Consider the following 16,071-nt stretch of genomic DNA (forward strand, 5'->3'; position numbering starts at 1 on the left):
AAATGTTGTAGGGGTGTTTCTATAATTTAGGAGAGTCTAGATTCCTGGGCTGTAATCAACTGTTTCCCCTACTTTTTGGGGTCCACATTTTATTTAAACCTAGACTGTTTAGAATAGTGAGAGGCTTATTTTAACCTACACTAAAAATTAATAATTATTGTTGTTATTAATATTATAATGGATTCACTGTATATATTGCCAACAGTTTCCACAGCCCTTTACAAAACAAAGCGAGGCAATACAGTTACACTCCAATTCAATACAAGAAGGATAGGAGGGAAACTGGTTGTGAGAGCTTACAATCTAAAAGGAAGGGGCAACTAGCACAAAAGGTAATAATGGTGAGGGATGAGATGATGGAGAAAGTAAAAGTTCAGTTTTTAGGTGGCGGAGGGTTAGGCTTCCCTGAATCTTGCTGATTGATTTAACTAACACTTCTAGGTTACATAGAAACATAGAAAAGTGATGGCAGAAGAAGACTGATTAGTCCATCAAGTCTGCCCATTTCTTTTTTGTTTCATTGTTAACTTTATTGTCTGAGTATATGTTCACACTAGCCTAATGCAGAGGTCTGTTTGGATCGTGGGTCATCATGCTGTTTACTTTATTTTTAAACAAGTTTTATGTCATAGAAACATGTAATAAAGTTTTTTTTTTTTTTTTTAATCCAGAAAAGTACTTTATTAACATTGAGCCAGTACAATACAGCCATTAGGTTAGATTCATAAAAAATATACATACAGACACAACTTCAGCAGCACCATGTCACTATGTATATGCACGAACACATGAGAAAGATTAAAGTAGTAACCATACCCCCATTCCTGGCCCCATTGTATATATCCATCAACAAGAATAGTGCATTAATCTGCATTCAGACCTAGTAGTCAGTCCATGACCATGACCACTGGTGCTAATCCAGGGACATTCAACCAGGAAGCCCATAGCCTTTTGTACTTTCTGGAGCATCCCCTGTGTTGGTATACAAGCTTTTCCATTTGTACAGTATTACCCACTGCCGTAATCCACTCCTTTATGGTAGGGGGATTATCAGATTTCCAATGTACCATTATAAGCTTGCGTGCCAAGAACAGGGTTCTCACAATTGCCTCTTTAGTGTAATTCTCCTATTCCAATTCACATTTCATAAAGTTTAGTTGGCCGCTGTGTAGTGTAAGGCAGTGGATTGCCTCACACTGTGCTGTGCTGAAAAAACATATTGCACACCGCACATCAGCGCAACGCAGTGGTGTAAACCAGGCAGATAAAGAGAAATTTGTCTTGTCATGCGGGGGAACAGTGCAAGAATAGCATCCCAACTCAGTCCAATGCATCTTTTGTGACGGTACCCTTAAGGCTCCTTCTTTTCTTGCATTCTGAACACAAAACACTTGCTCAGCACATACAGTGTCTTTACCCAAATGCATGTATAAAAAAAATAAATAAAAGAAAATACGCTGGAGATTTGAAGTTATCGTGCTTATTAAGCAAAATCCTTCTAGCGACATAGGGGAGATTTAAAGGTTTTGGATTAAAAAGTGAAAGCTTAAGTGGCACTATTCTGTCTTCATTGTGTATAAGTGTATCAGTGATTATAAGATGCTGAGTAACTTTTCTTCCTAATGATTAACATGTGAGAGAAAAAAAATATGATTTGGAAGACTTGTGCAGGAATGAAATAAAAACAAAAATCACATGCCTGGTTACTATTACGTAGTATAATGTGAAACTTTTGAACCCCGGTCATACTTCTCCATTTATAGCTTACTTATACTCCAACTACAGGCTGGGAACCTGCACATATTTTGCCCCAGTGTTTTGGAGCACCCCCTCTTTGTCACCTTTCAAATAGTGTTTATTAGGGAGTACGACATTACAGATGTAAACATTCGAGCTGTACATTTTTAGAGGAGTAACATTCCTCTATATTAAAACTAATAAAAACATACAAACTGTACCAAGAAGCACATCTTTGATTTACAATATCCACTTAACAAAGTAACAAAGGTTGCACTTATAATGACATTCTTAAAAGCTTGTAATGTGGCAGGATAAAATGGATTAAACATAATTATTACAGGCTTCATACTAGTAGGTAGAACAATAGGAAAATAAAAACAAAATAAAATGAAACAACAAGAACAACCTGCACCCATACTCTTGATATTAATATATAGCCAGCAAACTAGCGTTAGGTAAATGATGTCACAGATCAGATAGCTTATATATTGAATTTCAGATTACCCATTTGGAATGGAAGGGTTTAAGGCCTTGGTTGTTAATCGCTAAAAAAATTCATAGAAATAATGGGAGTTAACCACAATTCCTGTAAGGCCGCATTGTCACCAGCATAGGGGAGAGGCATCAGGGTAAAACTTGGATAATCTATATGGTGTTAGATATCCTCTGTATAGAATTTTTAGGGCAGTATCCCAATGAATAACGCACACACTTATAATATTAGCTAAAGCATGTTGCAATTGAGTGTCCAAGAAGGATTTACCAAAATCTTTTCCCCAATTTAACAAATGTGTTGACTTGATAAATAAGTCTGAATATTGAAGGTAGTTGTAAAACCATGATATACCCCCCTTGCTAGGAGCCTGTTGTTGTAAGTATTGCCACAGTTTTGAATCCACTATAATGTGTGTGTGGGAGGATTTTTGGTGAAAGTTGCGTAATCTTAGATAAATATAAATACATTTTTCCACTGTTTGTGTTGTTTAATCCTGGAAGGAGAAGATCCCCACCTGTGTTCAAGGAAAGGCAGTAAATGAGTGTAGAAGGCGTTTGTAAGCTGAAAGTGGAATTTCCAAGCATAACTTGGGGTGTTTAGGATTAGGGTGATTTATTAGGAACTCCCAAACCTCCAGAGGAGCTAACATGGAAGGTAGTGAAATGTTGTGGATGGGATTGGAGATCATTTTAGCAAGCAGAAGGTAACGGTTAGGAATCATCACTCTTTCTATGTGCACCCAATGTTTATCCTGGGGTAGGAACTAGGGTTTAATCTGATCAAGTAGCGCTGCATAGTAGTATTTAGTAAGTATTAGCAAGCCAACACCTCCTTTAGATTTATTTTTGAGAAGAACAGAAATCTGGCCCTGTTTCCCCTCCATATAAACCTCCTGATGGCTCCATCAACTGTATGAAAAAGGGCTCTAAGGACTGGGATGGGAACCATGCGGAAACAATATAACAATTTAGGTAAAATTAACATTTTAAATGCAGCTACTCTACCCATCCAAGAGATTTCACATTTTTCTATATAGGTGAATTCCTCACTAATGGAGTTTAATTGTGTCTTATAATTAGTCTTGAAAGTCTGAGAAGTAGGAGAAGTGAGAATGATGCCCAAGTAGGCTAATTTATTAGTTTGCCACTGATAGTTGAAACGGGTTTTCAAAGAGGCTAAGGTATCCTTAGATATCCCCACAGGAAGGGCAGATAACTTTGTTACTGTATATTGAGTTTGTAGTAGGATATTTCACTAAAGCTATTAAAGACAGATTTGACTGCCTTAAGGGGGCAGAGGCATAAGGGTCAAAATCATATTTGGCACTTTTGAGGAGCGGAAGTTCTCCTTCCTCCCTTCCCCTGCGGTCTTCTGGGACACTGACAGGTCCCAGAAGACTGCATCCACCATTCACAATGCGCAGCGCAACTCGTGCATGTGCAGCGGGCACCTGGCTGTGAAGCCACAAGCTGTCACTGCCAGGTGCCCATAGTGAAGTTGCCAGTGCTGCCGAGGGAGGACAGAGGATGAAGATGGCTGGGCTGAGTTCACCGCTGGACCATGGGACAGGTGGGTGGCTGTTTATTAAAAGTCAGCAGCTACCCTTTTTTTGTAGCTTACGACTTTTATTTTTTTGACTGGTGGCTGGAACTCCTCTTTAACTTGCATTCATAGTTCAATTTTTCATGCATTGTATTGCTTTGCATTTATCTCAAGATGGTATGTCTTATTTCTGCTGTATTTGAACTGCTTTTAATCCTCTGTACAAATCAATGGAAATGCAAGGTTAACTAATGGTATACATATGACAACCACATAATAAATTATTTGCAAATGCATTGTAGGCACATATCAAAAGCGATCCATTTTTCTGAGAAAGTACCTAAAAATGTGCTTTCTCATGAGTCTGAGTCTAATGCCTATGGACACCCCGTCATGCCTTGGCTATTGGTTAGGCCTACGGATGCTTGGAAAGATTTCACCATGTACTTTCACAAGCTCTCTGATGACCAAATTATATGTTCTTTGAAACCACAAACGCTCTTATAAGTAATGTTTGTTTTTCAGATTGGCTACAGAACAGCAAAACCTCTGTCATATAATGCATACTGAAAATGATTACATACAATCTCCTCTTAAGACCTAGCTATAATTTCTAATTTTACACTGAAGTCAACAGGGAATTTATTGGGCAGTGTAGACAATTACTCTCGGTGAGCACTGAATGGAAAGCATTGGAACTTATCCAACCTAATGTTTATGTGCAATAACCTGTAGCAATTATTCAGAATACATCTTCAACTGGTCTCACTTTATCAAAGTGAATTCTGATTGATATGGGTTTGGAACTTAAAGTGGTTCTGCAGACTTAACAAACAAGATTAAAAGTCAGCAGCTACAAATACTCTAGCTGCTGACTTTTACAAAAAGGAAATAAAAATAAGCTGCGCTAATGAGAACTAATGGGTATGTGCAATACACCAATCACAATAGTATTAGAGTGAGTATGGAAATTCACCCAAAAAATAATAATAATGAATGAGCACCAAGTGCCAGGTGGGCAACAAAAATAGTGAATATGTGTATATCTGGTGACCACTGAATCACAAACATATGAATAGGTGAATGAATGAATAAACCTAAAACAATAAAAACACTAGATGACCAGTGAAAATCAAAAAATAAAGTGCAATGATTGTGACCCTAAAATCACAAACACATGAATATTAAGGTGAACAATAAATCAAATAAGGTTAGTCCATAATAGAACTTAGTAGAGTCCCAAAAATACAATCCAGAATCATAAGTGAAGTGAATGGAAATGATCCTGTAATGCTAATAACCACGGTGCTCCCACACAAGTGACATGCAAGTCTCCTTACCAGATTCTGGTATAAATGAGCCTCTATGTATGGTTCCTCAAAGAACCATACATAGAGATCCCAACTGTACCGTTTATGGTACAGGATTCTGAAGGAATGGCCCGGGTGATGTCACCGGCTGCATGTACAGTAAGTATCTCCTAAATGGTGTTATTGTAATTTAGGAGATATTTACAGTACCTATAGGTAAACCCTATTATAGGCTTACCTATAGCTAAAATTAATGTATGAAAGTTTACACCCACTTTAAAGCGCAACTTAAAGCGGAACTTCCCATGTAGGGTGAAGTTTCGCTTTAAAATTGAAGGAATGCCTAACATTAGCCATGCTTAAAAAAGTTACCTGTGTAGTAACTCTTAAGCTCCTATGGCCAAGCCATTGTCAGTGCTCCCTCCACTCCCCTGCAGCCTCCACTTACTGACACAGGAAAGACCGAGCTGCAGGATCACATTACCAAGCCAGAGCAGAACAAAATTAGGTAAGTATAAAGATATTTTTTAAACAGGTTAGGCAGGATAGGTAGCATGAACAGGGAAGGAACATTTTTAAGCATAATCAAGCTTTTCTTCCACATAGCACTAAGAGCTCTTTATTGATTATGTCTGTCTTTATCAATGAAAGGGTAACATTGATATATACTCTATATATACACACAGCATTATATAATGGGGAGGTGTGTGTAAAATGTAGGAAAATTGATCAAAACAAAATGTTCAAGGAGCAGTGCTGATTAGATCTCCAAATATAATATTAACAATACTGCCTCAGTTACCTAAGGGACTGCTAAACTGTCAACTGAACTCTTTAGACTCCATTCACATACTGGCATATCGGATCGCGGACAGAATCGCAGGCAGAAGTTCTTGTACTTTTTTTAGGTTACAGGCGTCCTGCGATTCTGCTTGCGCGATTTTACAGCGACAATCGTGACAAAGTTGAGCTGCATTTGAGGTGCCATTGCAAGTCACGGGAATCACATGGGCGTCCTGCGATTTGCAATGATTCAGGATCAATCGTAGCAATTCTGCTCACGATCCAATATGCCAGTATGTGAACGGAGCCTAAAAGCAGATAAAATGCATTGGTGTTTAGCTAGTGGTGTACTTTTTGAAACAGTGGTTGCAGGCAGCAACAGGAGGCATTCACCTTGCTACTAATACTATCCAGTACACACAGCAACGTTGCTAAAATCAGAAATCTTACTCAATATTCTTTAATGTGAGCTCTGTTTGATCCCCTGTGGAACAAGAACACACATGTCCATAGAGTGCAGCAAGGACTGTACATTCACATACAGTCTGTCCTGCACTCACTGTCTTTCCTTTGTCTTCCTAGTTAAGTAATGCTGGATGTAACTAAACCTGGTAGATTGAGGACATCTTGTGGTTGAAAATAGGTACTTTGGGGGACAGCTCTAAATTAAAGAGTAACTCCATTTTTGTTGAGAAAAAAACATTCCCCTCTGGGTGATCTCTATACATTACAAGGATTTTAACAAGCTTTGTTGCAGATTCCTACCTTTTGTTATTCTGTCAAATGGGAGTGGTTTCATAATTATCTATTAGCTGGGCAATTGCAGAGCTCTAATGAGGAAAGCTGCCGAGGCTGCATTCCTTTAGACATGTTCCTATTGGGAGCATCTCACCAAAAATTACATTTTTGTTGCAGGGGATGCCAGAAATCTGACTTGTATCTTAGGCAGACTTCTGGGAAAATTGGTGAGCCAATCACACAAGCAGGAAATTAGGTTTCTGGGGTGTGGTCAGTATACATTCTGTGTACAGAACAGCTTCAGGTAGCCATATTCCATTGCAATTTCAGAAAATTAAAACAGCTGCAGATTGCAAAGGAAAGGTGATTTTTATTAACATTCAATTACAATATGATTTGTGTCGCAATTGTATCTGCTATATTGTTTTTTCTTTGTTTACTATTTTTTCCCCCATGAAAGTGGAGTTACCCTTTAACCACTTCAGCCCTGGGAGGTTTTACCCCGTTAATGACCAGGCCATTTTTTGCGATTCGGCACTGTGTTGCTTTAACTGACAATTACGCAGTCACGCGACACCGTACCCAAATACAATTGATGTCCATTTTCCCCCACAAATAGCTTTCTTTTGGTGGTATTTGTTTTTTAGATTTTGCGCTATAAACAAAAAAAAACAATTTTGAATAAAACACAATATTTTTTAATACATTCCCAATAAAAACATTTAAAAAAATCTAATATTTTTATCAGTTTAGGCCAATTTGTATTCTGCTACATATGTTTGGTAAAAAAAAATCCCAAAAAGCGTATATTAATTGGTTTGCACAAAAGTTATAGCATTTACAAACTAGGGGATAGATTTATGAACTTTTTATTTATTTATTTATTTTTTTATTAGTAATGGTGGCGATCAGCGATTTTTATTTTTGTGCTTACTAACTGTGTGGGGGGATGGGTTGGACAGAGGCAGAGAGAGATCAGTGATTCAGCTTAACTGAATTACACAATCTTTCCCTGCCTCTCTAACAGAAGAGCCACCTGTCATTCTAGTATAAGATCGCAAGAGGCCGCCGGCGATCGAGCCCGCTCCTCCCGCGGTCTGGCTCCCGCTGTGTCTAACCGCGTGCACATAATCGCGGCCCTGCCTCAGTAAATCTGCATGGGGTGGTCGGCAAGCGGTTAAAGATGAGCCTGAGCTGCTTTTTTTTTTTTTTACATTTGTAAACATCTTCAGGAGATGTAATATAAAAAGTAACATAGAATTGGGTTTTAAACCTCATTTGTGAAATCACATTTGCAGCTGCTCAATATTTTCCCTATCTTTCTTTTAAATGTAAGAATCCCCATTCTTCTTTGCCAGGAGGATCCTGTATCTACCTTGTCTGAATTTGTGTCAGACGTGGACTTGTAGGCCCCTATAGCCTGTCAGTGCTTCAAGCATTAGACTTACGCTGGTGGAGGCCACTGCTTCCTGGACGCTTTTTGTGATAAATTCCTGTGTAATCCTCCTGGTAGGTAATTCATTGTAGAGGGAGTTGATTAAAGCCACTTTAGCTGCATCTCTCCGTGCTTCTGCCCTGCTGGTGCAGTACTGTGAAAAAAAAAGGAAACATATAAATATATGATGAGACGTACAGAATGTTTAAGAGCCTATTCACACTGCCGCGACTTGTCAGGCGGCTTGTAAGCCTGACAAGTCACGGTAGGTCGCGGTCCATTGAATAGTACAGGACCAGTTCTAATAGGAGCGACTTGCATAGACTTCCATTATGTGAATGGTCGCCCCCCGAAGTTGTGTCGCCTCAGTGTGAACCGGCTCTAAGAGTAACTGTAAATAACTGAATTCTGTAACAAATAGGCAAACTGCACCTTAACATGAATCTTCAGTTTTGGTGACATAAAAACAAGCCACCTAAGAGGAACTCCTGACTAGTGATGAGTTAAGGTTCAGACACTTGGGAAACTGTCACATGATAGCAGGCCACCAGCCCAATCGGCTATGGCTGGGGAATTCCCTGCCCTGCAGCCACATGTAACTTTGGGGTGGAAAAGTTGATGACATATTTGGCCTTATTTGGCCACGTGGCATTCTTTGGAATGGTAAATGACTGGTTAATTGCAGGGTATGCCTTCATGATCATCATGAGCAACCCCAGTGCCGTAATAAGAAAAAGTACACAATCTGCATTCCTGTAGCCTTTAGGAGTTTAATAGCACATCAGCATGGCATGTCTTCACATGCTTTGGGTTTGTATTGGTGCCACCTGTTTGACATCAGTATGGGATGCTTCTGAGATCATTCAGAATTCATAGTCAGATGCATTTAATCTGCAGTTGACATTCTTCTCACCAACATTGAACCTACTTCAAGTGGGTTTTGTATTCCTATACACCTGTATGAGAAAGCAAAATCCACTGGAATCAGAGAAAAGCCCATCGACACAGATCCTTAATCTCCTATTACAGGGGATGCCTTTGGATTCAGGGAAAAGCATAAAAGCAAGCATACCCTACAAGCAGGAAGTAATATTTCTGGCAGGATTTTGTAAACATATCAAAACATGTATAAAATGTAATTGTAAATATATTTAAAATTAAAGTATATGTCCAGCCAAATTTTTTTTTTTTATTTGAATAGAACAGAGAAGGGTAAGAACCCTTGTTATATTTTGATGCTATCCAGGGCGCGCTTAGAAAGATTTCCCTTCACTTCCATGCACTTCCTATCATGGTGACAATGTTTTACTAGCCTAGCTTTTCCAATCCAGGTATCTACAGTACATAATTGATTTTTAACCCTGATGAAGGGGGGGGAGTTAATGAGCCCCCAAAATGTGTTGGATGTTGCATAATAAAATCTTTCAAAGGATCATACAAGCTGGTGTGGCACTCCCTGCCTTTCAAAACCTTAGTAAACACCTCTGGGGGTCCAGCATGACCCCCTGATAACTCCCCAGGTGTGACACCCACTTTTTTTGTCCCTCCTGTCCTGGCCAACCTGGTCTCTGCATCTGGGACTGTTTCCATCGTTACCACACATAGTAGAGTATTAGTATTGGGTACAGCAGGGCACAGTCTAGGGCACACTTTCACACAGGGTCTCAAAAGATATTAGATGGCTATCGAATTTTGAGAGACCCTAGCATGGAATGTTTAAAGTTTTTTACAGTTACGAAAAAAGTGTAAAAAAAACCATAAAAAATAAAATAAAAAAGCAAAAATAGTTGTCGTTTTATTGAGTTTATTTTCTGTTCTTACTGTTTTATTGTACTTTATATTATACTGCTATACTGTAATGTTAACCATAGTTTGCTTTGCAGATACCGCCATTCTGCTGTTTTACTGCACTGTATACTATTATATTGTAATGTTTTATTGTTATTGTGTTTTATTTTTAACCATTGTTTGCTTTGCAGGTACGCCTATCAGCTGCAGCACTGATTTGTTTATCCTGACAACAATAGCGTTTGCTCTCAGCATATATGTAAATCAACTATTGCAGTGCTGTAGAAGGTGATTTCACCACCGCAATTAAAAAAAAGAGCATATTTGGCAAAGCATAGGGGATGCTTGAAAAAAAGAACAGATACAATATACAGTGGGTACGGAAAGTATTCAGACCCCCTTAAATTTTTCACTCTTTGTTATATTGCAGCCATTTGCTAAAATCATTTAAGTTCATTCTTCTTCCTCATGAATGTACACATCGCACCCCATACTGACAGAAAAACACAGAATTGTTGACATTGTTGCAGATTTATTAAAAAAGAAAAACTGAAATATCACATGGTCCTAAGTATTCAGACCCTTTGCTCAGTATTTAGTAGAAGCCCCCTTTTGATCTAATACAGCCAGGAGTCTTTTTGGGAAAGATGCAACAAGTCTTTCACACCTGGATTTGGGGATCCTCTGCCATTCCTCCTTGCAGATCCTCTCCAGTTCTGTCAGGTTGGATGGTAAACGTTGGTGGACAGCCATTTTTAGGTCTCTCCAGAGATGCTCAATTGGGTTTAAGTCAGGGCTCTGGCTGGGCCATTCAAGAACAGTCACGGAGTTGTTGTGAAGCCACTCCTTCGTTATTTTAGCTGTGTGCTTAGGGTCATTGTCTTGTTGGAAGGTAAACCTTCGGCCCAGTCTGAGGTCCAGAGCACTCTGGAGAAGGTTTTTGTCCAGGATATCCCTGTACTTGGCCGCATTCATCTTTCCCTCGATTGCAACCAGTCGTCCTGTCCCTGCAGCTGAAAAACACCCCCACAGCATGATGCTGCCACCACCATGCTTCACTGTTGGGACTGTATTGGACAGGTGATGAGCAGTGCCTGTTTTTCTCCACACATACCGCTTAGAATTAAGGCCAAAAAGTTCTATTTTGGTCTCATCAGACCAGAGAATCTTATTTCTCACCATCTTTGAGTCCTTCAGGTGTTTTTTAGCAAACTCCATGAGGGCTTTCATGTGTCTTACACGGAGGAGAGGCTTCCGTCGGGCCACTCTGCCATAAAGCCCCGACTGGTGGAGGGCTGCAGTGATGGTTGACTTTCTACAACTTTCTCCCATCTCCTGACTGCATCTCTGGAGCTCAGCCACAGTGATCTTTGGGTTCTTCTTTACCTCTCTCACCAAGGCTCTTCTCCCCCGATAGCTCAGTTTGGCCGGACGGCCAGCTCTAGGAAGGGTTCTGGTCGTCCCAAACATCTTCCATTTGAGGATTATGGAGGCCACTGTGCTCTTAGGAACCTTAAGTGCAGCAGAAATCTTTTTGTAACCTTGGCCAGATCTGTGCCTTGCCACAATTCTGTCTCTGAGCTCTTCAGGCAGTTCCTTTGACCTCATGATTCTCATTTGCTCTGACATGCATTGTGATCTGGAAGGTCTTATATAGACAGGTGTGTGGCTTTCCTAATCAAGTCCAATCAGTATAATCAAACACAGCTGGATTCAAATGAAGGTGTAGAACCATCTCAAGGATGATCAGAAGAAATGGAAAGCACCTGAGTTAAATATATGAGTGTCACAGCAAAGGGTCTGAATACTTAGGACCATGTGATATTTCAGTTTTTCTTTTTTAATAAATCTGCAACAATATCAACAATTCTGTGTTTTTCTGTCAGTATGGGGTGCTATGTGTACATTCATGAGGAAGAAGAATGAACTTAAATGATTTTAGCAAATGGCTGCAATATAACAAAGAGTGAAAAATTTAAGGGGGTCTGAATACTTTCCGTACCCACTGTATGCCCAACAAGGACCAGCAATGTACTGGTACGTCGCTGGAATTTGAGTGGTCATACCGGGATGATGCCTGCAGGTTTAGGCATCTTCTTGGTATTGTTTTTTGCAGCCAGCGGTCGACTTTCATGTAATTAGCCGCTAGACTGCTTTTACAAGCAGTGGAGGTGGACCCCCCCCCCCCCCCACCGCTTTTCACAGTTTTCTTAGGCTCTCCTGTCCCACCGGGTAACATGTAACATGAGAATGCAGCCAGTGGTTTCATTGACCAGAATGGCTCCAATCATCACTATGGCCTAAGATACCAGAAGCTACGAGCATTTTATCACTTCACTTTCGCCGGATATAAACAGCCCCATTTTGAAATTGGGAAAGCATCTTATCACATCGATCTTGGTGTGATCAGTTGCTTTAAGGGCAGAGGAGAGTCTAATAGACCTCAATGTTTTTTAAAAAAAGAGTACCTGTCACTACTTATTGCTATCATAGGAGATATTTACATTCCCTGTGGTAAGAACAAAAGTGATAAAAAAAATGAAGGGGGAGGTGTACAATTAGAATAAAAAAGCAAAATAAATTAAAAAAAAATAAATTGAAGCACCCCGGTCCCCCTGTGTTTGCGCGAAAAAGGCGAATGCAAGCATTGGTCTTATGTCATATGTAAATAGCAATTGCACCATGCGTGTGAGGTTTCAGCGTGAACGTCAGATCAAGGGCAGTAATTCTAGCAGTGAACCTCCTCCGTAGATCTAAAGGGGTAACCTGTAAGCTCTATTTATGGGGGAAAAAAAGAACATACATTTACAGCATTGCATGACTGCGCAATTTACCAGTTAATGTCACATAGGGCCAAATTGCAAAAAATGGCCTGCTCATTAAGGGGGTAAAACCTTCCGGTCCTTAAGTGGTTAATGAAAGTGGAGTTTTCCTTTAAAGATATGACTAATTTGTATAAAAGAAAGTGTCTTAGGTTAGATGTCCCTTTATACAACAATAAAAAAATTGCCAGAAAAACTAACAATGAGTTTAACATCAATTAACCTACCAACACTCCAAAAAATTACTTAGCATTCACTTAAAACACAACATAATAACACAGTTTCCCTTTACTGTAAAAAATACTATTAGCTTAAAACAGAGTTCCGGCCTCGGGGGTCAATTTGAGCTAAAAATACCCCCGGGACAGTCAGGGCTAGTACATTCCATAATGGATAGCTTCTGAACTGTCCCGGGTTGCACTTACCTGTAAGAAGAAATACTTACCTTGAAAATTTCTTCTCCAGCACTGCCATCTCAGGTGTGGGCAGCTGAAGCCGCAGCGTCCCTTTTCGTGTCCTCTTCCGTGACGTCGGAGTCCCACAATGCACTGCACCGGCCCCGCTCATCACTTCCAGGGCAGGCGCGGCATCCCTGCACAGCCTCTGGGCATGCCAAGAAGCTGTTTAGCAGTGAATGCCGCACCTGCACCGGAAGTGATGAGGGGGGGCCGGTGCAGGCACATTGATTTCTGGGAGCGATGACGTTCAGCTCCCAGGAATCATCGCAAGCCGGAAGTGATGGAGCCGGCCGTGGCCGCAGAGGGAGGAAGTGGAAGGAAGGTGAGTATATTTTCTTCTATAATAAGGTAAGTGACCAAAAAAAAAAAATCGGCACTATCCATTTCTCTTTCAGGTTGCCCTCAGCAAACAGATGGCCCAAAATCGATTTTTTTTCTATTTTGAGGCAGGAACTCCGCTTTAAAGTGTATATAAAACCATTTTTTTTTTTCAAGTTAGAGTTGTAACAGGTTAGATCCTCTGTCAAGATTTTTATTGCTGTCAGTATCTCCACTGAGGACATTCACCCCTTTATTTGTCCTGGTGACCAGGAATGTGAGGGGATTGTAGCCGTATTAGTGCACTTGCAACAAAAATAATTGATTACTGTCCCTGATACTTTTTAATACTGATTAATACTGATACTTTTTAATTAGCTCTAACATTCAGATTATCAGGACAAGCTTTAAGTGTATACATTCTTTGTCTAAGCTCCAAGCAGTAGAAAAAAAAAAATGGCAGTAGAATTGAGGGGAAACTTCCCATGGGGACAAGTCTCCCCAAAAGGACACAGATGGCACAAAAAACAATCATTTTCTACTCCATCCAAAATGAAATAAAATGTTTTATCGTTAACTACACTGTAAAGTATATGTAAAGCCTAGCAATAAACAAAAGTTTTCCCTTGTTGTGTTAAATCATTGAAAGCATTTTATTATTATTTTTGTTTGTTTCATGAAAAACAATATCTGTGGATTTTGCCAGAAATTTGGTGAACTTCCTGTGCTCTCTGCCTCTGCTGACTGTTAACACTGTAACCATTTTACTGTGGTTTGACTTCCCCTTGCATGTGTCACTTTCTGTTTAGAGGTGACATATGAAGGAGGAGGATGGGCCTTGTGGTCTTCCAGCAAGTGGGAAGTTGGGAGTGGGACAATACATGTAAGATGTGACTGATACTTTACTATCCAATCTTTGGGATAAGGCCTAATATAAAGTATACAGTACCACAGCACAGTCCAAGCACTGCACTTAACAAAAGATCTGGAAAATGTTATGTTTGCCTGAACTTGCACTGTTCTGTGAATTTTACTAAAAATGATTAAAACCAGTAAAATAAGTTACTGAATCATTTGGTCTGTTTTACTTATGAAGAGATTGAGAATGTGCACCTACAGTGAATGAGGATGGGGATTGAAGTGTAAACCTTCTGGGTGATGGAGAGTAAGAAGTAAAAGGAAGTCAGCTCTAGAGAGGAGGAGGTGGTGGCTGGTGTAGGAAGGGTAGACTGGTGGCTGTATGGTTTGCCCATCTGAGCGGCAGGGTCCCTATATTAGGGCCCACTGTGGAACAGAACCCTCATAGGGACTTGGCATGGACCACGTTGTCCAAGTATACAGCAGCTTTCCTCCATATCTTCAGGCTGAAGAGAAAAAAAATGTGTCATGTAATGTATGTAAAAGAGCCGGTAGAGAGAATCCATGTTCAACATGGTATCTCTCAAAATATAGTCAACAGTAAACCCTGTAGTCATGGCTGTGACTGGTGTCACTGACAAGAGAAAATACATTATCCTTTTAATGTGGAGTCCGGTGCAGTAATTTGGCCTCTGGCTATAACTCACACATGAAAGCAAAATCATCATGTTGAAAAAAGAAAACCGGTGAAAAAAGAAAAATTTGCAGCATGCAGTTCCCCCATGCTAAAAAGCTGTTCTAGAGTGACAACACCGCTTCGCTTCTACATATATTATAGTGAGTGAGTGTCATCACTCTAGTACAGGAAATACGTATACTGCTCAAAAAAAATTAAAGGAACACTTTGAAAACACATTAGATCTCAATGGGGAAAAATATCATGCTGAATATCTATACTGATATGGATTGGGTAATGTGCTAGGAATGAAAGAATGCCACTTGTTTAATGAAAATGAAAATTATCAACCTACAGAGGGCTGAATTCAAAGACACCCCTAAATCAAAGTGAATAAATGATGCAGCAGGCTAGTCCATTTTGCTGAAATTTCATTGCAGCAACTCAAAATGGTACTCAGTAGCTTGTATGGCCCCCACGTGCTTGTATGCATGGCAGACTAAGTCGACGACGGATGGTGTCCTAGGGGAATTTCCTCCCAGATCTGGACCAGGGCATCACTGAACTCCTGAACAGACTGAGGTGCAACCTGGTGGCGTCAGATGGACTAACAAATAATGTCCCAGAGGTGTTCTACTGGATTTAGGTCAAGAGAGTGTGGGGGCCATTTAGTGGTATCAATTCCTTCATCCTCCAGGAACTGGCTGCATACTCTCGCCACATGAGGCCAGACATTGTTGTGCACCAGGAGGAACCCAGGACCCACTGCACCAGCGTAGGGTCTGACAATGGGTCCAAAGATATCATCTCAATACCTCATGGCAGTCAGGGTGCCATTGTCTATATATATAAAAATGCAGCGCTTAATATAGTCCACAATTGGTGATGGATCACGATCTCAGATGATATATAGAATTTTCACATTCACAAAATACACCTTGACACGTGGGAATGTAACATTACTCGTGAAAAAATGGAACAGTAAGCACCTCCACCACACTGAAAGAACCAATTGGCCTCTTACCAGATCCTGACGATCACTGTTCACACAGTGATCACAAATGCCTTTAAACTTTAAAGGAGATCAGCCTTGTCCCGGTCCAGATG

The 16,071-nt window shown here is 40.1% G+C and overlaps 1 protein-coding gene across 1 annotated transcript in view; it reads right to left on the bottom strand.

Annotated features, from left to right (window-relative positions):
• LIX1 (limb and CNS expressed 1) overlaps positions 1-16,071 on the bottom strand; it is a 247,888-nt gene that overhangs the window by 91,074 nt on the left and 140,743 nt on the right. The window contains exon 3 of the mRNA XM_082258808.1: positions 8,058-8,198. Within this exon, the coding sequence (XP_082114934.1) occupies positions 8,058-8,198 (141 nt within the window). The remainder of the gene's footprint in view (positions 1-8,057; positions 8,199-16,071) is intronic.

This window comes from Pelophylax lessonae, assembly GCF_965119305.1.
Source record: "Pelophylax lessonae genome assembly, chromosome: 1".
NCBI lineage: Eukaryota > Metazoa > Chordata > Amphibia > Anura > Ranidae > Pelophylax > Pelophylax lessonae.